We start from the raw sequence: 24,391 nt of genomic DNA, 5'->3' as shown, positions 1-24,391 counted from the left end.
CCTTGCTGCCTCCAGGACTCTTTTCCAGATTAAAAATTAATGCTTATAAAGGGGTTATGACCTTGGTGAAGTGCCATCCATAAAGTCTGATACGTTTAAAAGATAAATGTAAACAAAGCCAAAATGAGCTCTGGCCGCGTGGGGCATTTGTAAGTATACCCGTGGCAGGAGCGCATACAAATCACAGTAACTAGTGGGTATTTTGTAATTGGGTCTGACTGAGTCGTTAAACACCAGCTGTTGGCTCCCTTCCCTTCGCTTCCCCTTCTTCCTTCCTTTCTTTCTTTTCACTCATTTGTTTTTCTTTTTTAAATAACAATAATGTTGGTAGTGCCCTAAAGGGGAGAGGAAAAAAATGGGTTAAGAACAAAAGAAATGTTCTAGATGATCTCATCTTTGTTAAGGGCCTCTCTCGGCTTCTGACTCATTAAATTAACTCTGGACATTTGCACTGGGTAATAAGGTAGCGTAATGAGGGTCTTCCAGCAAACGGGAAGCAGAGAAACAAAAACAAAGGATGAAGCCCAATGAAGAAACAGGCCTGTAGTTCCTGAGTACCACGAGCAGTGAAGTCTGGGTGAACAACAGGGAGGGCATCTCTGGCCAGGTGAGACCCGTGTTTTGATGGTAATCAAATATCCCTTCTGCGGGGCCCAGCCAGTGACATCCAATTTCTAGTGTTCAGTGGTACCGCTGGTCTAGAGTCACAAGCAAAGCCCGAAATGCCATCAAGGATACAGCAGTGAGACTTGGAAAGTCATGGTTGGGTGTCTGCTTCCCAACTATGTGATGAGTCCTGACTTCCGAGCTCAATCATCTCCAGGCAGTGGAACTTGGTGAGAAATCTGGAAGTGTAGGGGTGCCTGTTTCTGGTTGCCAGAATGACTGATGGCAAGGACCTGAGGAGACTAAGGCATCTCCTGCTGGACAAAGATGGCACCACGGGCTGGCTGAGTACATACAAAGTCTGTCTGCAACCATCTGACTTAGAGTCTAGCTGTGTTTCACGTGCCTGCACAGATTCAAGAACCAGGAGGTCTGCAGGAGCTTGGTGCAACCTGCCCTGAGAGCAAGAAGCAAACTTGCTTTTGGATCTCGTGTGAAGACGAGGCTGTGAGATCCTGTAAAGACTTAGAATTGTACAAACCCTGTCTAGATCGGATCACGGTGAGTTGACAAGAGTCAACTTGATGTCAGTGTGCTTGTTTTTTGGTTTGCTTGAATCTTTCATTGAGTGCTACTGGAATGTTATCTTCTTTTGTTTTTTAATGGAAATTCTTCTTGGTGGATCAGTTTAGCCCAACGAGCTCAGCTTCCACTCTTGTAGGAAGCGCCCCTGCCTAGCTCCCCGACAGCTAGCTGTGGCTGAGCTTAGAAGGAGCCATGGGTGCAGACAGAAACGCACTCGCACTTTCCTGGGTCCAGTTCCTGGGAGTCCCTGGCACTGTTGCCCTTCCTCGATAGGGAACAAAGCCGGTCCAGATGACCTCGGGGTTCCAGTTGTATGTTCTGTCTGGCTCTCTGGTGACCATTCCTGATCCCCAGTCACTTGATCCCCTGGTTCCAACATTTCCTGCGAACTCTGGGGGAAGGAGGCTGTGGGACTCTTTCATGCTGTCCATCCCCGTGTCTGACCCAAGGCAGGGGCAAGAACCAGATGTGTGGGATTGGAGTTGGATGATGGCTTCGGCCTTCCAGACTTGGGGACAAGTTCCCCTTCTATAAAGACTCTTGTCTCTGAGAAGGCAAAACTCCCCACTAGGTTCAAATCCTCTCCTTTCCTCACCGACATTTGCACGTGGCAATTTCTGTGTTTAGTGTGAGTTTCCTGCCTGGTTTGCTAACGGCCATGCAGAATTGCCTCCGGAGAGGAGAACACAGCGTAAGCTAAACTCGCAAGAGGAGAAAAGTGATTCTTGGCCAATGATCAAGATGAGGGATCAGATGGAGCCAGGTTCAATGGCAGTGCCAAGATGGAGGGACACAAACTGCTGAATGTCAGGCCTTCCCTCCTTCTGCTGACAAAGAGTCGAGCAGATCCATGGCTTCCTGCCCTGCATGTCCCAGGCAGAGCAGGCCAGGATGTATACACATGCCTCCCAGAAGCGGTGGGCAAAACTCTACGTCGCCACTGCAAGCCCAGGAATGGCAGGCCTCCTGAGAGGTGACCTGGTTCACCCTGGTTTGGTGGTGGGGCCATCAAAACCGTAAGCGGCAGGACATCGAAGCCTCTCTAGGTGTCCATTAGCTTAGAAGCCTTACATCTGGGCACACCCACCCCACAGGACTTTATACACTTAGTCCCCTGGCAGCTCGCTGCAGTGCTAGCATTTGCTCTGGGGACAGTAACGTAAGCCCACGGCTCATGCTTCTGTTCTGCACTGCGCCCTTTTTGTTTTCTGTTTTAACCACAGGGTTTTATTTTATTTTTTAATTACCCAACTAAAATAATTAGGCTGGATTCGAGGCAGACAAAAGCTAGCATGTTCAAAGAATGGAAGTGCATTTGCAAGAGAAGCTGTGCGCGTGTGCGTGGATCTGTGTGCGGAAATTTGGAGCTCGACACAGCTGCAGCCGCTGATGGGGTTCAGCCGGCGCTCGGCTCTTCCTTCTCTTTTAATTGTTACCTGAACGTTTTTTCACAGCAAGGAGGTCGACTTCTCATTTTAATACGATGCATCTCAGGCATTCAGAGAGGCTGCTCACTGGCTCGGGCTCTGTCAGTAACTCAAGCACGGGGACAACATGGGCAGGCTAATAAATATTTTGCCTTGGGGCAACCGGCTATAATATTTTCTGCAAACATAGGACTTTATTTTCCCCTAACAGGGGGTCTTGACTCCAGCGAGGAGACTCCGTCAAGGTTTATGGAGGTAATTAGATCTCCATGCTTCCATTTTATAGCGGGGTTTAGGGCTCTGGGCTCGGAGTGGTGAAGAAGCATCCCCCAGACTGCATGCCGTGTCCCCACCCTGGCCCTGGCCCTGGCTCTTTGATGCTGAGGTAGTGGTGGGCGGGGTGTTGTTGGACACAGTGCAGGTGCCACAGACAATGAGCTTAGAGGAGGGATGCACATGTGTTGCCAAGGACCGCTTCTTCATTTGTACAAAGAATCGTGAGAAAGCAGATGTAGTCAGTGGCTGGCGGTCCTCTCATGGTGGTGGGCCAGGAGACGCATTTCTGGGGAGCCTTCTCGATCACTCACAAGGGTGGATCGGACACCAGAGCCCAAGGTCCTTCCTCGCAAATTCATCTTGGGAATGGAAGGAAGTTTCAGATGCTCAAGGTGGGCCTGAGTTCCCAGCGAAGGAAAGAACAAAGATGTCACTTGAAGCACCCGTTGACAAAGGGAAGCGAGCAGCTGACAGTTCAACATAATCTCCCATTAAATACCAGCTCATTTAAACGTATCCCGTGGTGCCCTCCACATCTGGCCGGCGATTGGAGCTGGCAGATTTATTTCGGAACCCGAGCTGGCCTGGCCCCTACGGCAGCCTGGCTCACTCCTGAGCAGGGGGGCGGGGGGCACTTCACTCCCTCTCGCCAACCTGGGGGTGATCCTCGGAGATAAGGGTGTCCAGACTTTGTTACCACCTAATTACGAGATGTTTCATGTCTCCTCTCGCGGGGGAGGATTATTCCTGGCATTTTCCTTCCCATTCAGCCGTCATAAATTTCAAGCGGGAAGAGTAAATCTATGGATGGCGTGTCACTGATACTGTAAGCCCCTGTGTGTGGGAGAGATAAAGGCTTCGGGCTGACCCCTGGCTGGTCTCTCACTTTCGTGCCCCAGGGGTTGCATGTTATGGAGGCATGATGAAAGAAAATAAGCTTCATTCTGGGTCACTAAAACATTCCAGGACTTAAGAAGGAGAAGAAAACGGGAAAATGGGTCCTGGGTACACCTTTTTTACTTTTTTCCTTTTCTAGATAGTTTGCTAAGAATAAGTCTCTGTCCCCCCCTCCACACCCCTAGCCCCCCACAGCCACCAGGCAAATGTGAAGGAGAAATTCTCCCAGCATTTATGAAATTTAGCTTCACCCTGCAAGTGCTTTGTCTTTGGGGATCTCTCTCTCTTTCCTCTCTCTCTCCACCCGCCTCTTTCTCTCTCGCTCATCAAATGGTTGTTTATCCAACTCTCGGAAACAAATATGCTGAAAATACGAGGAAATTTTCAAATGTCTTTTTAGTCCATTGAATATTCTCCTAATGGTGATAGCAGAGAAGTGCCATCTGATGTTTTAATTGAAATTTTAACCAAAAGAGGCATGGCCAGATTTCTAATGTGTTCTAACTACAGTACTTCCACTTTATACAATTACACAGCTAATGCCTGCATTGAATTCCCTAATTTCTCATTATAAAACAATTGGATTTCATCTCGCGGTCTTTAATTGCATTGTTTCTCCAGCTAGAATAACGGCCTATTCTTCTTGGTAGGATGTTGAAGTTGTTGAATGACAAATCAATAAAGGTCATGCCATTCAAATTTCATCAATTATTATTCCATCTCTAAGCTAAATCAATGAAGTTTAGTTGTTTAAAAAGGGGGGGGGGTGAGTCACCATTGTTATGGATAATCTCCCCAAACTGTACCCCATAGCATCCAATAAAAGAAAGAAAGAAAGAAAGAGAAATCAGTAAACCATTTGAGATACACCCACACTTTTCTTGGCAGAGCTGATCCCAATGGTTTTCTCAGAAAAGCTTGGCATGAGCATTATAGGAGCAGGTAGTGGGAGATGGGAAGAGAGCTTGTCTTCTAACTCACCTATGGGATTCTGAGGAGACCACCACGACTCGGGCAGGGGCCGAGTGGCACAGGACGTCCTGAAGGAGCTGGACCAGGTAGAAGTGTCCCAGGTGGTTCACCTGGAAGGTGGTCTCCAGGCCGTCCTTGGTGAGGTTCCATGGCAGAGCAAAGGCCGCTGCATTGCAGACAAGCACGTGAAGAGGCCTGGAAAGTAAAGAGCCAATGTTGAGTGGCCGAGAGCACTCTAGAACCAGGAGAACCCCTAGTCCCAGGGCATCAGCCGACTCTTCATGATTCCAACCAGTCAGAGGGACATGCCCTACAAGGCAGGTTCTCCAGAAGCCGGAATGGACTGAGCAAGGACAGCATGGGCCCTGAATGGGGGCACAACTGAGTTGGTTTGCTCGAGATGAGAGGTTTGCTGCGCTGTGGCTGCGCTGGGCTTTCCAGGAGAAAACAAAACCAACCGCACTCAGGGCGGCTTTGCCTCCTGGCGACCCTGAGTGTGGCCTCAGTGCTTTCAAGGGCTGAGTCTGTGGAAGGCTACTGACCCAGCAACACATTTGCATCCAGAGTGGGGTTGTGCAGGAACTCTGAATGCTACGTTCACCAATGTGCATTTTTAACCTCCTTTTGGCAAATCACCAATGAGCTTCTGGCTACTTTCTGTCAAATAGGGTCTTAAAGTTGATGGTGCTTGATAGAAAGAGCTAAGGGTCTCAGGGCAATGGTGTGTGGGTAATATTTCCTACAGGGTTGCTATGTGTCGACTCAATGGCAGTGAGTTTGGTTGGGAACTCTGTACCTCAATGCTTTCATTTGCAAATAGATTAAAAGTCAGATTCCACTTCAGAAACACGTCTCATGGCTCTGTGTCTGCCCACCGGCAACAATCTGATTGTGTTCCCATCTTTTATTCCTCCCAGTCTAAGACTGGCATTTAAAACTAACTCTCTTTCTCTTTCTCTCTCTCTCTCACTCTCTCTCTCTCTCACACACACACACACACACACACACACCGTACACACACGCACACACACACTGCGCATGCGTGCACACACACCCCCATACAATCTCCATAAAAACTAATGTAAGGACTCAAACTAAAGAGGGAACAAGATGTCAAATGTGTCCAAGCAGATGAACCGATACTTGCACAACGTAAAGAGCTCTCACAAATCAGCAATGACACTCGTGCTACATACCTAATAGAAATAATGACGAGCACAATGGTAATTGTTGACAAAATTTGCTTGTAGATAACTTGGCTTACAGTTATCCCACGAATCCAACCAGCAGCGGGAAAGAACCCAAGAGGAGATCTTGTTTACCGCGCAGATGAACAGATTTATAATATTGCGTTTATGTATTTATCACCTTAGGAATACAGAGCTGGTGGGAATAGATATTCCTGCGTCCTGGATATTAAATTGAAAATACATTATCAAGAGAGTCAAAACATTCCCAGTTGGCTCGTGGTTTCCCCACCAAGCAGTAGAGTATGGAGGGATGGCACAGGGAGAGAGGACCACCCATCAGGGAGGTTCAGGTTACAGTGGTTGATGTGCAGTGGTAATAAAAAGACTGCCATTTAGTCGGATCCCTTGTTGCTTTTGAATTCTCTGTGAACAGTGCCCCCCATTTTGTCAGCGGGGCAAATGAAGAGCATCATTTGTAGAAGGTATGTGCCGTGGCTTGAACCTGCAGCACGGAAGTGTGCCCTCTACAAACATGTGTTGTACATCCCAGTCTGGCGTGGGAAAGGGCTCTCTTGCTTATGTGAACACGGCCGGCAGTACTAGGGCAGGGTGCATTTTAAATGAAACTCTTCTGAGAGGTAGAAGGGCACATTAAGCAAGCAAGCAAGCACAGATGGCGAAGATAGATGTCACATCACAGAGATCTCCAAGGAACCAGAAAACAGGGGCCTTCTCTCGGAACCTACCGGGGGGGAGGGGGGAGAGAGAGAGAGCCTGCCTCTGCAATCGGTCTCTGGACTCAGACATCCACTCTGTTAACCAATGAGAAAAGACATGTGAGTCCCTTAAACCCACTCACCCCTTATGGCAGCACCTGACTCCCAAGAATGTGCCACCAAGTTTGCATGGGGATGAATGGTGAGCCCCTAAAAGCTATGTCCACCCAGAACCCTTCATAGCCCAAACTACCTCCCTGACTGCAGTTACCCTGGGTGATGCCGTGCAACCTCTGTGGGGTTTCATAACTCGTTGCATTGCTCAGAGGCCAAAAGGCTGAATGTGGTTGTCACCTGAAAGGACCGGCTAACTCTGAGAATCTTTTCTTATTTGCCTGACTGTTCGGGACTCATAAGCTACCTTCTATTTTCTGGTCAGTCGGCAGAGCCCTCCTGAGACTGGCCTGAGACTTAGGGACCCTTACATTTCTGTGGGTCTGCTCCGGGTCAACAACTGTTTCCCATGGTTATCCTGACTTGACTCCCCCGGGGTGGGAAGTGCACATGAACAAGTGTATATGCGTTGTATATTCCGATCCCCGACAGGACTCCATCAAGGCAGCCCGGCATGTTGCCGGCCTCCTCCCTGGTGTCCCCATTCTAAGATACTTCTCGTTTCCTCTCTCACTTCGGTTAGTGAATTGGCTCTGATGCTCTAGGGTGCAGTCCCTTATTAGCAGTAACAGTGTGAACATGACCTTTTGGAGAAAGGGACTTCGTAGATACAACTAAGTTAAGATCTCCGGGTCAGATCCTGGTGATTCGGGTGGGTTCTCAATCTAACGGCAAGCATCACCAAAAAAGAGAGGGCGATGTGATGATGTGGGAGAAGTTCGCATGATGTGTCTACCATTCCAAGGACACCAAGGACCATTGGCAGCCACCAGAGCTGGAAAAGAAGCACGGGAAAGCCCCCTCTGATTCCAGAATCAATCAACCCTGCCGACACCTTGGCTTTGGACTTCAGGCCTCCAGAACCACCTGGGAACACCTTTCTCATTTCCCGTGGGCAAGTCCAGGATCACTCAAGATCGGTGCTCAGACACAAATACCGCTGGCATTCACCTCTCTTCTTGCCCACACATATTCTCAGGGAAACACAAGCCACATCAAACAAGGCAACGTGTTGCCCAAGACTGGAGCCGAGAGGCATGGGCCCACAGAGGATCTGGCAAGCTCTTTCCTCTCTCACCCAATTTTCATTCCCTTATGTTAATTATGTTAATTGCACAGCACCAGAGGCAAAATGTGTACCCTGTACCTAAAACCTGTCCCCTCTATTAATTAAAAACAGGCTTATGGAATACAAAACTATAATAAAGTGCTTGACTTTTTCTTTTTTAATTGTAAAGGCACTTAATTGGCTTGTACAGAAGAAAAAGAATCCCTCTCCCCTCGCTTTAATGAGGTCTTTATTATTCAAACGGTGCGTTTTCCTCAGTTTTGACTAAAAGACACTGTGATTCAAAAGACTCTGAGATGATGAATATTTACAGAACATCAAAAGGAAAGTTCAAACTATGTAGACAGGAAGGAAGCAGAAATGGCATCATATCATCCCAAGCCCAAAGCTGATGCTGTCAGTCAGCACTTGAAGGGGCTGGGTTTTGACTTTTCGTTCATTTACACTGGGTTTCTGGTTTTTCCTTTCTGAGAAAGAAAAGGTGCCCTCCTGGCCTTCACACGCCCACGTAATCCCCGCCCCATAAGTGTAGGTTAAGAGTCCTGGTGGCAAAGTGGTTTCCAGTTGGTGTGTATGAGCTGGGCTGCTATCTGCAATGTTAGCACTTCGTAACCACTAGCTGCTCCATGGGAGGAAGATGGGGCTTTCTACTCCTGTGAAGAGTTACAGTCTCGGAAATCCATAGGAGCAGGGGGCTGACATCCAGTCCATGACAGTGAGTTTGGTTTGGATTGGTTGGTTTGGTAAGTGTAGGCTGGCCCAACACACACACCACCACCACCACCACCACCACCACCACCACCACCACCACCACCACCACCACCACCACCACCACCACCACCACCACCACCGCCCGCCCCGAAACTCACTGCCATCCAGTCAATTCACTCATAGAAATTTTTTGTGCATTTCTGAGAGAATAACTGTTTATGGGGGTACAAAGCCTAGTCTTTTTCCTTCGGGGCTTCTGGTGGTTTTGAACTGCCAGTCATGCCCAACGCACACCACTACACCACCCAACAGGGCCCAACAGACAGAATACAGCAAAAATGATGCCATTCTAAAGAACAGTTTACAAAAACTCCTTCTGCCTGTCCCCAAGCTGTCTCTACTCCATGGTGACAATGACAACAGAGACTTTTGGACAGCGGTGTCCTTGGTGACATAATGTCACACTGCCCTCTACTCCCTGCTCTTCCCAATGCTTCCTCTGCTCGCACCAGTGTCCTGAAGCTGGAGTGAATGGGAACTCAATGTCCTCTGCACCACAACCTCTCCTCCTCAAATGGCACTGTCCCCTCTAAGAAGCCTGGAAATAAACCAACACCTCCTTCCCCTCAAGGCCCAAATGCTCTCTCCCTAGGCCTTTTGCAGGATTGACAGAAAAATGACACAACCAGATGATCCAAGTTGCAACAGGCAACCTTGTGGGGCAGGCTGTGTGGCAGGCGGCAGCGCCAGCTCTCTTCTGATAAAAGAAAGTAAGCTTCCCTGGCCTTCAAACCTCCCCCCTCCCCCCCCCCCCCCCCCGCCCTGCTCTTCCCCGCCCCCAGTGCACCATGCTGTCAGCAGGATCTGGGTCACATTCCTTTGCTATCCTCATGGACGTCTCCATTCCTTGCTGACTCCTCTGACTGTCTGGTCTGTGGGATTTCTCCCAAGTTGTCTCCCGCGAATATATGCCAAATCCTAGGTGCTGCTTGCTACACATGGTAAATGACTGTACACTAGGAGGTCAGCAAAAGCATGTCAGAGGTTTTCTCCCTAAGGGTCTTCAGCCATCTAGAGCAACCAGACTGTACAGTCTGTCCCACCCTAAGTAGGAACCACTCCCTTCTGACCAGGATAGGAGATTATTTCCCTGAAGAAGAGCCCAGCCAGGTGAAGCCCACTTGAGGGGGACCAAGGTTAGGCTGCCATATTGAGTCTAGGGTCCACCCATCTTGTCACATATGTACCCCTAGTCCCCGTCTTTCTATTGTGGGTAAGCCCTAGTTCATCCCCTTCCTGTCACACGTATGCCTATTGTACACCCCCTTCCTGTGACACGTGTGTGGTTACTTGTAATCATGCTTTCAAAGATAGATAAGCCTTGGTTAGAAGTAGACGCTCTCTCCTGCCCTCTCTGCCCATGATGTGCTCAGACCTGGCTGTTGAGATCATGGCCATCCAGGAGGTGAGCATGCTACTATGAAATATGACTCCTTTATGTTACCTTCTCTTCTGTCTCTCTTATTCTCTAGACTTTAATCTTTATATAGCATAACCGTACGATTGCGCCTACCAGACCTGTGATAGCGTGAGGGGCTGGTTTCCCCTACACTGGTCTGCCAGCTCACCAGGAATTGGCAATAGCCCAGCCAGAGGGCAGCCAGAGTGTTCGGGTAAATCGAACTTCAACTTCCCAGGAGGCCTACTCTTTGATTCTGTCTACCGTGTGTCCCTTCCAGCATTCCTCAACACTCTCTGCCGTGTGCTGCATGCATCCAGCATGGGCATCAGTCAATGTCCACTGGCACAGATGTCTTGGCCAAGCGTCTGCTATGGACTTAGGAGGCAGCTCTTGTACATAACTGAGGGGATGCTCCCAAATCAATGCTACCTTTGGATGAATGGCATTCCACTGGAGGACATGTGCGAAAATACAAAGGTGCTTCAAATTGCTAGTGGAAGGAATTTTTTTCTTTTCATTTCTCCCAGAACTTCTTGAGGCTCCTTCCCTCATGGTCCTTGAAATCTCAAGGAGGCTGGGAGTCAGAAATGGAACTCCAAGCCAAGAGCACCCCGGATTAGAACCTCTAACAAGCGTAGAGGGAGGGTGGGTTGGAAAGGTGGAACCTATTACAAGGATCTACATGTGACCTCCTCCCTGGGGGACGGACAACAGAAAAGGGGGTGAAGGGAGATGTCGAACAGGGAAAGATATGACAAAATAATAATTTCTAAATTATCAAGGGCTCATGAATGAGGGGAAGGCAGGGAGGGAGAACCTGATGCCGGGGGCTTAAGTGGAGAGCAAATATTTTGAGAATGATGAGGGCAATGAATGTACAAATATGCTTTACACAATTGATGTATGTATGGATTATGATAAGAGTTGTAGGAGCCCCTAATAAAACAATTTTAATAAAAGAACCTCTAACAAGCAACAGGGCACTTGAATAAGAAATCATGGCCTATGGCCATGCAATAAGGCATCTGCGGGTTAATTCAACACCCCTCAGGTTGTCCGGACAGTCGCAATTTTTAAGGATCTTATTTTAGACACAGGGTGAGTGTGAGCCGAGTGAGATGGCATGCCTGCGGTTCCTCCAGGACACGGAATGCCCTAGCATAGAAGGCACACCTCCAGCTGGTTGCAAGAATTCAAAGCACTTGAAAACTCTAAGAGATCCCACAGGAAAGGTCTCAGGGCCCAAGGTCGCATCTGCAGCCTTTTATTCCAGAAAAGGAGGGGATTAGAGCTATTGAAGAGCTATGAGGTGGATCCCTGCTTCAATAAGTAGAACCTGCCCATGGATTGAAGCAGAGAACTGACCACAGCAAGTCTACAAGGCCAGTTCCTGCCCTGGGCAGCCCAGCTGCTGCCCCGTGGGCCCAATGGCCCTCTCGCCTCTGGCAGGATGTCAGGTGATTCTAGTTGGTCTGTAGGTTCTTATGTTCTGTCGTCTATTAGTAAAACAAAAACAGAAAATTGGCCTCTCGCATTCACAGTTTTATAGATATTATTGCTAAGTATACGTCCAAACGTGGGAGCATTAAATATTAAATAGGCGTTCTAGGAATGCACTGATGTTGTGCACATGTGAGTGTGTGTGCGTGTGTGTGTGCATATGACACAAACATCACGTGCTCCCAGCCTGGAAAAGCTGTAGTTAAAATATAAGCTGTACGTAGGGCATTTTAGGAGGACCCATGGAGGCGGAGTGGATTACACATTGAGACGAGGCTTTCTATTACAGTAAAGAGTTACAGTCTCAGAATCCCAGAGGGGCAGTTCTGCCCTGTCCTAGAGGGTCACAATGGGATGGAATTGACTTGGTGTCAGTGAGAGGGTATTTTCTAGAAGGGCATGTCAGTACATTAGAGTGATTTCCTTTTACACTTGCAAACTCACTGCCACCAAGTCAATGCTGACTCATAGGTGTTCTGACTTTAGTGAGAGAAGAAATGAGAGTTAAAGGATGGATGGATAGATAGGTAGATAGATAGCATCCTATCAGTTTCATAACAAGATTCCATTACTGTATGAAACTCTAGCAGATGAGATGGGACGGGTCAAAGCTTACAGCCTCTCACTGGCCGTGCTGACCTCTGGAGAGTTTTGGAATATCTCAGGGCCACAGCTTTCCCACACGTGAAAGGAGCTGTTATTCTCCCATCTGTTTGGTAACTGGGTAAATTAGAGAAGTGTGCAGTGTGCCTATCATTGGTCTTGGAAAATATGACACCTACAGCAGGTGACTTCTAACGCTGCCACTCTGTTCCTAGATGCTGGGTCACACTCTGGGGGCTTGGTGCCCACCCCTACTACGGAGTCACTGGGTTTTGACGGAAGTGTACTGCTGACTCTCCAGGGTGCTTGGATACTGTGTCCTTATGATTTTTCCCATATTCTGAGATGCCCTGTGTACACTGAGAACACAGGTGCATCTGTTAAGATAAGACTTATCCCAAGGAACTGTTTGTGCTTAGAGCAATTTTATCACGATGCTACTGTTATGCAATGCAAGCTATGTACCCTTGCCTCATTCATATATAAAGTTCTACTTTGGAAATAAAATTTGCCTTTGGATCATCAGTCCACTGGCCAATCTTTTTCTTCAGGTCGTCACTCACTGCAGTACTGTCCACACTGCTGGACAGTACCAACTAGTATACTATAGAAATGTGAAACTCACACAATGGTCTCATGGATTATAGAATATGTCCACACTGCTGGACAATACCAACTACTATACTATAGAAATGTGAAACTCACGCAATGGTCTCATGGATTATAGAATATGTCCACACTACTGCCCGCACCCTCGTTCATTGCCTCTGGAAGAACATCACCCTGAATCATATGCAAGGAAGATACCATGAAGTTACTCCCCACTCCCCTTCCAGACACATGTATAAACACAACAGGTATCAACTAGGGGGGTGGTGGCTGTTGGCTGTGTGTCTGAGTTCTAAAGACCTCATGCTTTCAAGAAGTTAAGTGATACTATCAAGTCTTGAAGAAATCATTAACCCGGAGTGCATTCCACTGTCAAGACAGCCTAGCCACACTTAATTAGAAAGATGTTTTTATTTGAGTAGGAATCGAGGAAATCAGCCCAAGAAAGCACCAGGAGAAGAACACAACACTGTCTGTCCCCCAGAGACCACCAGGAATTTTTCATTTCATGCACCATTTGCAACTTCTTTTTTTAAATTATTTTATTAGGGGTTCATACAACTCTTATCACAATCCATATATACATCAATTGTGTAAAGCACATCTGTACATTCACTGCCCTCATCATTCTCAAAACATTTGCTCTCCACTTAAGCCCCTGGCATCAGATCCTCATTTTTCCCCTCCCTCCCACTCCCCCCTCCCTCATGAGCCCTTGATAATTTATAAATTATTATTTTGTCATATCTTGTCCTGTCCGATGTCTCCCTTCACCCACTTTTCTGTTCTCCGTCCCTCAGGGAGGAGGTCACATATAGGTCCTTGTAGTAGTTTCCCTCTTTCCAACCCACTCTCCCTGTACCCTCCCAGTATTGCCACTCAAACCACTGGTCCTGAAGGGATCATCCACCTTGGATTCCCTGTACTTCTAATTCTTAACTGTACCAGTGTATATCCTCTGGTCTAGCCAGACTTGCAAGGTAGAATTCGGATCATGAAAGGGGGGGTGAGGGTGAGGGAACATTTAGGAACTAGAGGAAACTTATATATTTCATCGTTGCTACATCGTACCGTGACTGGCTCATCTCCTCCCCTAGACCCCTCTGCAAGGGGATCTCCAGTGGCAGACAAATGGGCTTTGGGTCTCCACTCTGCACTCTACCCCCTCATTCGCTATGGTAAGATTTTTTTGTTCTGATGATGCCTTATACCTGATCCCTTCGACACCTCGTTATCGCACAGGCTGGTGTGCTTCTTCCATGTGGGCTTTGTTGCTCTGAGCTAGATGGCCGCTTGTTTACCTTCAAGCCTTTAAGATCCCAGATGCTATATCTTTTGATAGCTGGGCACTATCAGCTTTCTTTGCCACATTTGCTTATGCACACATCTGTCTTCAGTGATCATATCATGGAGGTGTGCACCCAATGATACTAATTTTTTGTTCTTTGATGCCTGATATCTGATCCCTTAGGCACCTCGTGATCACACAGGCTAGTGTGCTTCTTCTATGTGGGCTTTGCATTTGCAACTTCTTATAGTGAATTCCAGAACATTAGTACTTAGACTTAACAGGAAACGGAAGCACGGATTTTTGTTATGGCGTTAAAATTGGGTCCCACGTCCATGATCTTGATTCTATTTTGCCATCCCAGCATAGGCAGTCCCAGCAGCAAAACTGTACCCTCCTTGAGTCTCATGGGATGTAGAGCAGCACACCCAACTTCTCCCGACAAACGCATCATTTTGACAATGGGGCCACCCATGGCACTTAATCCAGCAGACGTGATCTCTTCAAGAAGGACTCGGTCCCCCTGTTCCAAGTGGTCCCCACACTTCCCTGACCTTTGCTCTAAAGACATTGCTGCCCTGTGTTCTGACTTCCTGTGGATAGTCACTACACGAGAAATTTAACAATAGGTTAAGTGCAGGAAGATGGCCTGAGAACAATCTCATTTTTATGTGGGAAACAACTGCGAAGAGAGTGTGTGAGGGCAAGCTCTCAACATTCATACCTTAATGAGCCTGGAAGGCCAAGGCTCCCATAGAGGAAACCTTCATATCTGTGGGCTGGTGGGAGATGCATCCCACTCACGTTCTCTTAAGTAAAAGTTCTTCCCCAGAATGTCCCCCCATAATAATGCCAAATCTAAGGTGCTGTTTGCAAACACCAGGTCACTGACTGTACACTTGGAAGTCAACTGCTTGAAGGTGATCTCCCAGGAGGTTGTCAGCCACCTAAGGTAATCAGACCCTTTAGTCTGTCCCACCCTAAGTAGAGTCCACTCCCTTCTGATAAAGATAATGGCTTGTTCCCCTGAAGGAGAGTGCAAAGACACCTAAGGTCAAGCCAACTCAGGGACAACCAAAGTTATGCTGCCATCTTGACTCTAAAGTCCACCCATCTTGTCATGCAGGTGCCTTCCTGTCCTGTGTGCCCCTAGTGCCTCCCCTGCCTATTGCATGTACAACCCCTAGTGAGTCCCCCTCCGGGTACGTACGCTTATTATACAACCACTTCCTGTTCCATATGTGGTTACCTGTAATTAGGGGGGCTTGCACACCCCCAGAGTGTACATAAGCCTTGGTTGGTAACACTCTCTCTGGGCCGTGGTATAGAAAGGAACTGGTGAGGTCAAAGAGGAGCTCAGTCAATCGCCAAAGGGCCATTCCGTTGCAGCAATGGCAGAAGGGAAGGCGGAGGCGAATGGGGAGGGTTGGAGCTGACTTTGTTTAGTGAATAGGCAAGACAGTGTAGCCATGAATTATAATGATGGACTAGGGGCTCTGTCCCGAAGGTGTCCTTACACCGCCACACCAGGTACCATGCCTGCTGAATGAGGGAGAAGCCAGTGGCCAAGGAGCCCATTCTAAACCTTGGTAGCCTATCTGTGTCCAGGCAGAACTGTGCTCCCCATGGTTTCCAAGGGCTACTTTTTTCAGGTGATCACCAGGACTTTCTTCAGAGGCACCTCTGAGGAGACTAGAACCACCAACCTTTTGGGTAGCAGCTGAGCACGATAACCTTAACCCAACTATGGCACCCTCGCCTAAGAAAGCGGTATGTGGAAGGCACTCTGCACTGATGCTCCCACCTAACACGTTCACGGTGGTTGGCTCTGAAAGTGCTACCCACAAAAGTCTTCCTTTCTCGGTCCACACAGTCTCTCTCTCTGCCAATGCCACCCACCACACAGCCACATGGGGTACCCCACTCCTCCCATTCGGCCCATGTTAAGCACCATATGTACTCCTTTATTTGAATGTATGAAAAACCAACCCCTCTGTACTTGTCAGCCTCGCTGTGCAGTTGCCTCTATGATTGGGCTTTGTGCATAAAAGATCCGTGGGCAGATGAAGTGGCTGCTGGCCAACATGCACCCCAGGTACAGCATGGTATGCTGTCCACCTTGGGAAACTTAGTGGTGAGGCCACCGGACTGGCTGGCACTGGGTGATTAAATGCCACACACCATCCAGCCGTCCAGAGAGGTCAGATTAGAACTGAATTCATTCTCCTCCTCAGGGCCCCCTGTTCTCCCTGCCAGGAGAGGCCGGACCAGGGCCTTGTGCAGGAGAGGTTATTGGCATGTGTCTGCTGGGCTCTAATTAAAATCATCCTCGGATCCCCTCACTGCCGCAAGATGCCCTCCCCCCAGCGCTTTATTCAATTGATAAAGTGGGGGAAGCAAAGGTAATGAGCACATAACTCCCCTTCCCAGGGAGGTGTTAGCATTCCTTTGAGTTAAAATTGAATTTTGTGGACATAAAGAATATTAAGCACCGTAAACCCTTAGTTGTGAGCTTGGGTGAATGCGTGAGTGTGGACGCTCGCGGACAATTCCTGGGGACGAGCCTCTAAGTTTGGAGGAGGGCAGAGGTACCAGCCGACCATTTCATTACTGGGGTGTGCAGAGGTCTGATTTAAACCCTGCCCTGCTGGGGTACAAGGCAGAGGGGAGGTCTGGTACGGGGGGTGAGCTGACATGGACAATGGGGGTAGGGTGGGGAGCCGCCTGGAAGAGGCGTTCCTTCAGGGGCCCCGTCACTCACACGGTGACACATCTCATGCATTTTGTACGTTTCCCTGCTGAGGACGGCTCTCTCCCCAGTTTTGCCTAGAGATATATGGAGCAGTAATAGAGTTCAGAAAGCCCCTGACAGCTGTGTGCTGCCATTCAGACCTGAGAGATTCCGTGTTATGATAAAAATTAATGTGCTCTGACATCCTTGGGGACTCCCAGGGCCCTGGGAATAGCTAATAAAGAAATACGGCCTTGCAGGGGAACAGCGAGAGGCCCGGAGTGGAGGGTTAACTGACAGGTCTCGGTGGAGGTGGGACCCTCCATGGTCAACTGTGAAGTGGCTAAACTCCAGGGCCATGGGAGCTGAGGCTAGCGGGTGAGAATTACTTTGTGGATCATCCAGGGTCAAATACACAAAAACACTTCCTGCCATGATGGAGCCCAAGTTGGGTGCACACCATCACTAGGGGACGATGCTCTCTTTCCCCCACCAGAAAGTGGGTTTCCTGACATGTCCCGGATGGTTGGCTCTGATCCGTGGACTTCAAGACTTCTCCCAGGAGACATGGCACTTTGGTAGCTGGGAGGTTACTGGGCACAGCCAATGGGGCTCCTTCAAAGGGATCTTGGGATTGAGCTTGGAGAAATGACAACCCCTACAGAGATACTCCCCTGACCCCGTACCCTACCGCTAGCTCTTCGGGCCCCCTGTGGCCTACAAGCGGGTAGAAGAGTGAAACCAAGATTCAGTTGGATTCCCTTAGCAACATTATGCATAACACCAAAAAGTATCAGCCTCCAAAATGCCCACTCCATGGTGACTGCATAAGTCAAGGTGGCCTGTCCACACAAGGGAGTGTTATTCCACAAAGGCAGGAATGGCCTCTTGATCCATGCTCCGATGTGGTCGAACCTCAACAGCAGCCTGCTACCTGAAGGGAACCGGACACAGAAGGCCACCTTTGGGATGACCCTGCCCACAGGAAATGTCTGGAGGAGGCAGAACCGTGGAGCGAGGGAAGAAACGAGTAGGGGGTGCTGGGTGGCTGTTTCATAGGTGCAGGTTCTTCCTGGGGTGATGACAACCACGCGGGAGAAATTCAAGATGTTCCCGTCCAGAGTTATGGTCTCAGAAACCCATTCAGTCGGCACTGACTGAATGGCACAAGCGTGTAACATACTGCCATCAACTACATCGAACACTTCAGGATGGTGAATTTCACAGTATGGGAATTATATTTTAATTTAAAAAATATCAGACAGCATGGTATAAGATATGAAAATAATAATAATTTATCAAGGGGTCACGAGGGTGGAAGGGTAAAAAGAAGAGCCGAGACCAAGGGCTCCAAGTCGAAAGAAAAAATATTTTGAAAATGGTGATGATCATATGTACAAATGTGCTGATACAATGGATGTATAGGTTGTTAAAAGAGTTTTAAGAGCCCCCAATAAAACAATTTATAAAAATAAGAAAAGATCTCATACCTGAGAAGTCTTCCCTGCCACTCAGACAGAGTTAAGGGGCCCTCATTTGGGGTCCTTCCTTTGGATGACTCACCCCGTGCCCCCCCCCCCCCCATACAGAGCTGGGGCTAACAGGGGCTCTTCAGACGTTCATCTTACGCTTCTGCCAGGAGAGGGACCCACGGGAGACCCTGCAGCATCCAGGGAACAAGTCTGGAAGGAAAAGGCAGGCCTTGGATCCCACCCAGGGGCACCTTGGATGAATGAACGCCCGGAGGAAAAGGTGGCCATTAGAACCCTACGGACACAGTTCTACTCTGACACCCAAGGGGTTTTCAGCCATCAGAGTCCAGTTGGGAACAGGCAACCAGTCTGGGGAGGAGAGGTTCAAGGAAGAGAGAGAGCAGCACCCCAAAAAGTGGCATTGGGTAGTGGGGCAGAGGTGGCAGTGGCAGCAATGGGTGGGCGAGATGAAGCAATGTGGTTTTAGGGTGAAGTTTTACCAATGCAACTTGAGTTTCATTCTCAGCATATAAATTTCAGTCCTTTAAAAATGTCAAGATAAAAAAAAATCTTTTTTTTTTCCTATTTCTGTTCCTAAGTATTTTATCACCTTTGAAATGGTCTTCATTGTAATTGAAAGGTGGAAAACGGAGGATGGGGCTGCACACTGGACAGAGGAAACCCGGGGCAGCACAGAGGCCCTTCCTGTTGGTCCTAGGTCTTTTGGCACCAAGATGAGAGGTTGGAGACGGAGGCACGGAACAGAGATAGAATTTAGCCAGGAATGTAAAGTTGGGAGAGATTTTATTGAGGCAGGGAAAGAACTGCCAGGAGGGAAGGGAGAGCAGAGAAGGACGGGGACATCTTGAGCCCCCAGGTGGGTTCCAAGACCCAATGAGTTAGGTAAGGGGAATCGGGTCTGGCAGTGAGGCAGTGGGACATATATAGGGCCTAAGCCAAGGACATATGTGCTGGTAAGGGGAAGGGAGGCCTTCTGGTGCTGCAGTTGCAGGGTCTGAGTCAGGATGTGGTCTGGTAGTAAATCATCCAGGAACACTGAGGGAAGGGGCTGTACAGGCCCGGCCTGGAGAGAGAAGCTCCTTGGAATGCTGGAGGCAGGGACTGCAGTCCAGCTCTGGCCTTGAGAGGCATGGGAAAGGTGACACAGTCCAGCAGGCTATCATTCTGGAGAGCTGGGGGAAGCAGCTGCATGGTCCGGACCTGGCTCAAACAGTAATGGCTCCCAGTCAAGGGATATTCCTTTGCTAATTTGCTGTCTGCACTAAATGACTGTGGAAAACTGAGGAATAAATTATTCCCACACACACTTAATGCCTGTCTATATGCCTGTCAAGACACCATCTATGTATGGCAAAGAGAGACTAGGGAGTGGGGATAACTGACGGAGCTGGGTAGAAACCCACCCCCACCTCCTAGCCTGACTCCCTTTGCCCTCACTCACTGTTCAGCTATCTCTAGCTTCCTCCCCCTCCACGAAGGAAAACCCAAGATTTCCCCTCCTGGTCTCACCAGGAAGTGGCTTCTCCTCTCCCTGAGGGCAATGGGCTCAAGTGATAGGAACAAGTACTAGAGACAAATATTCCAGTGGCTGATAAAGACAAGCACTCTGCTTTACAATACATACAAGGCTTAATAAAAGGGTATTTTCGACCTCAACAGCAAAAGTGAAAAAATAACACCATCTTGCCTAGAGCTTGATGAAGGGAGGAGAAAAAGTGACATAGGACTTGGCTGGAGGGTTATGTGTTTACGTTGGGCAACAGTATTTGGGGGGAGGGGGAATTCACATGCTTTGTCCCAGAAACTTACCCTTGGAACCATTTGTCCTAAGAAAATTGGAGACCCATAAAGATGTAGGTACAGGCATGTTCGCCATGATGCTTGTAGCAACAACAAAAGGTGGACGCAACCTAGCTACTACAACCTGGCTTGCTGAAAGCTTGGAGGGCTGTTGAAGATCAAGGACTGCAGCCTTCAGTGTGGATGACGACTCAACGGGCCTCAATGCCACGGAAAGCAGCACCCTCACAACTGGGCCATAATAAAAGGAGAAAAAACTAGGTTGCCACGGATTTTGTCTTGCTTGGATCCACCAACAATGCTCAGAAAAGCAGCTGTTAAGAGATCAAACGACGCGCTGCCCTGGGGAAATCTGCTGTACGAGACAACAACTTGAGACGGTTGAATAATTTTATCAATAGGCAATGGACTACACTGAAACCCACAGGATCAAAACTAGAGAAATCTGTCTGTGGTAGTAACATAATCTGGTGTCAAATTGAGAGGATTACAAGTGAAGGGGTGGAGTCTGACCTGTCAATTGGATCATACACAATGAAGCCTCTGTGTGGGAATGGCTTCTCCTGAGAATTCTGGGAATGCCTGGAATTTCCTCCTTGGAGGTGGAAGACATCTTTCTCTCTCTGCTCACTCCCTTGGAGATCCTCTACTGACAAGACACATGGCACTACGCTGGTAGACCCTGGCAACTGGAGAAGCCACGTGGAGACCCCTGCCAGCGCTGAGATGCTTACAATGCCATTGGATCCAAAGACTTTCTACCCACTGGCCTGATTGTCCTGTATTCGGCATCATTGCATGTGTTTCTTGAATCTGAAGAGACCCTTGTAGATTGGTATCAGGCATATAGGTCAATATCGGACTTATGGGTTTGCACTGGACTGGGTTGGGATGCTTTTTTAATGATCAATTACCCTGTATATAAAACTCTCTCTTATACAGGTGAGTTTCTATGGATTTGTTTCTCTAGTCTACCTAGACTAACACACTATTGAAGAGCTTACACAAACAACCAAGGCAGACCAAGAACTTAGAGCAGTAGTTTACAGGAGACTATAAGAAAGCTCAACCATTTTGTCCCGACCTGTGTTTTGGTCTGCCATGAAGTCCTTTCAAAGGAGAACTGGATTTTCTAAACTGTAACCTTGAAGATGTCAAGGACTGCTTCTGGCTTGGACCACAATTGATGCTCAGAAAGCAGTGGTCAGGGGAACAAAGACACATTGCATTGGGTGAAGCTTCTGCAGCAGACCTCATGGACATGTTAAAGATTGAGGGCGTTACTTTGAGGACCAAGGTGCAACTGCCCCACACCATGGTACTTCACATGCATGTGAAAGTTGGATGTTGAAAAAAGAAGACCAAAGGAAAATGGATGCATTTGAACTACAGGGTTGACGGGAAATGTTGCAAGTACCTGGGACTGACAAAAGAGCAAGCAACTCTGTCTTGGAAGAAGTCTAGCCAGAATGCTCCTTAGAGGCAAGGATGGAGAGAGTTCATCTCACATACTCTGGACATGCTGTTAGGAGAGACCAGTGCCTGGAGAAGGACATTGTGCTCGGTCAAGTGGAGGAGTAAGGAGAAAGACCTTGGACAAGATGGACTAACACAGTTTCAGATGGGATGAAATCTAACAATTGTGAGGATGGGACAGGATCTAGCTATGTCGCCATTTGTTGTACACAGGTTTGCGACGGGTCAGAATTGACTCGATGGTACCTAACAACAACAAGAATCTTTAGGGGAGCAGAGCTCCAGGTATTTCTTACCACCTTCCCCCACAGATACACACTCACCCCCCTTTCTCTCCCCCGCCACACCAGTATGGTTGTAAGAAGATGGTCAACAACAGTGTTGGCAGGGACATGGAGTAAACAGAACCTTCATACACTGCCAGCAATCCCACTGCCTTAGAGTCGATTCTGACCTACTGTGTCCCTGTCTAGTGCTTCTAAGTCTGTACGTCTGCACATCTTTACAGGAGCAAACAGCTTCCTCTTTCTCCCGTGGAACAGCAGGAGGGCTTGAAGTGCCTTGAGGTTATTAGCAGGCAGACACCTAACCGAAGGCACGCTGGAAAACAATTAGTAGCTCCGCAAAAAGTTAGACACAGAGTTACCATAAACTCATAAAAACTCACTGCCACGGAGTCAATTCCGACTCACGGCCACCCTAAAGGGCTGGGTTTCAGTGACTGTAACTCGTTATGGGAGTAGAAAGCCTATTCTTTATCCCACAGAGCGCCTGGTGGTTTCAAACTGCGGATTTTGTGGCTCACAGTCCAGTGTGTAACCAATAGGTCACCATGGCTCCTCTACAATTACCATACGGTGCTTCAATTCCACTCCTCCATGTGTAGATCCTTCAAACGATTTGAAAATACATGCAGACACTTGTTCAATATCTATAATAATAAAAAAATGTAAACAACCCAAATTTCTGTCAACTGATGTCTCCAAATCAAAGCTGCTTGCCACGGGGTCCACTCGGATCAGCTGCCCGATAAGGCAGGGGAGAACTGGCCCTGTGGGGTCCCCAGGCGGTGTGACTGTGTGCTCAGCAGCCCAGCACTCCGTCCACTGCTCTCCCAGGGCTTTCTCCTTGCATGCCCCCGGCCCCCACCTCATGGATCCCAAACCATGAATCTCAGGCTGCCCAGGAGAATCTCCTGGGAGTTTTTATGAGCCTGCTGTCCACCTCACACTCCAGGACAATTCAATCAGAAGAGCTTGGTTTTGGAAGATCCTCAGCTGATTCCAAGTGCATTCTAGCCCCCTCTCACTGTCTCTAAGGGATGCGAGATCTGAGGTGGTAAACTGAGGCATTACAGCCCCTTACGGCTGGGGCATTCTGCTAAACTCTGTCTCCGAGGACTGGATAATATGCCAGTTTAGCCACCGCCTGTATTCCAGAAGCTACCAGAACCCCCTTTCTGTGTGTGGTTATCACTTGCTGCCCAGTGTCGGCTCAGACACTTTGTAGTCTGGGAGCCGGGCTCTAAACCATAGCTCAAAAGGCAAACGGGGGGAGGTCGCCACTAATCGAGAGGGCTCTAGTCTCATTTTCCAAGTGATGAGGCAAAGGGGGGAGATTGCTACAGGGCTGAGGAAAGAACAGGGTTGGTGATACTGAAAACACTGGCGGGTGGGGGAAGGACTGCCAACTGAAAATGTAGCCTCCCATGGGGACTTTCCGCACGCAGCCACGGCACAAGCGCTGCTGATTCGTCTCAAATGTATACTTGAGTTTTGAAAAGGGCAAGAATGAGCTTCTCTACGGTTTACTAGGGGCAAGGAGGGGAGGCTGGGGTGGCTCCCGTGTTACTAAAATGCAATCCCGGCTACTGGGGGGGCAAGGGGGGAGGTTGGGGCGGCTCCCGTGTTACTAGACTGTGATCCCGGCGTGGTTTTGCAGCTACTTCCCAACATGGCAATTATGTGAGGGCTGAATTCTGCCTGCCCAACAGCCAGGGTGGTCAGGAGGGCACTGGCCAAAAACCCTGAGGGCCTGGTTGGGAAATCTCATTCCAAAACAGAGAAAACTTAAGTGCTTTTTCTGGACGTACATAAATCTCGAGCTCTCTGCAAGGAACTGAATGCTAACCCTGCTGTCCTGGGTGTGCTGGGCCGATGGCGGAGCTAAGCGGGTGGGCTGAGGTGGGTCTAAGATGGTACCGGGTGGGTTCCACTCACAGGGGTCAGGCAGCCCAGCTCACAACAAGCAAAGCCAGGCTGGCTTGGCCCCATGGCACGTAGCCACACCAGGGAAGCCCTGTCTCTCAGGAAAGAGGTGCTGTCCTGGCGCCTAAGCAGGGAAGTGTTCCATTTCTTCCCTAAAGTAACTGCTGCATGAGAGATTGTTTTCACATTTGATTCCCAGGATCTACAAATAAAGGAACAAATCCCCCTAAAACAGTGACTAAAGATTTGCGCCTGACTGATGGCGAGCCCATGTGTGTGGTCTGAACTGTGCCCCCACTGGCTTCTTGGAAGTGGAACGCCAGGTCTTTCTTCCAAGGAGCCTCTGGGTGGCCTGGAACCTCCCACCTTTTGGTCAGCAGCTGAGGGAGTGAACCATTTGCACCGCCCGGGAAGATCCTCAAGGGGTACCTGCATGAGAACTCGGGTTGGCAGGAAACCGGCAACTTAAACGTAGATTGGAGTCAGGGACAGGAAACGAAATGAATATGAGTTTTTGAATGGGGAATTCTGTTGATCTGTACAAGTTCACTCAATTCACAAAAAGGGTTTAAAAAAATAAACAAACAGGAATTCAGTTG

General features: G+C 48.6%; 1 protein-coding gene across 1 annotated transcript in view; it reads right to left on the bottom strand.

The window, feature by feature from the left end:
• Positions 1–24,391, bottom strand: part of WWOX (WW domain containing oxidoreductase) — a 936,085-nt gene that overhangs the window by 668,870 nt on the left and 242,824 nt on the right. Inside the window, exon 7 of the mRNA XM_075537052.1 lies at positions 4,773–4,958. Within this exon, the coding sequence (XP_075393167.1) occupies positions 4,773–4,958 (186 nt within the window). The remainder of the gene's footprint in view (positions 1–4,772; positions 4,959–24,391) is intronic.

This window comes from Tenrec ecaudatus, chromosome 18, assembly GCF_050624435.1.
Source record: "Tenrec ecaudatus isolate mTenEca1 chromosome 18, mTenEca1.hap1, whole genome shotgun sequence".
Taxonomy (NCBI): domain Eukaryota; kingdom Metazoa; phylum Chordata; class Mammalia; order Afrosoricida; family Tenrecidae; genus Tenrec; species Tenrec ecaudatus.
The sequence above is the reverse complement of the archived record's forward strand: the minus strand, read 5'-3'. Positions and strand labels throughout refer to the sequence as shown.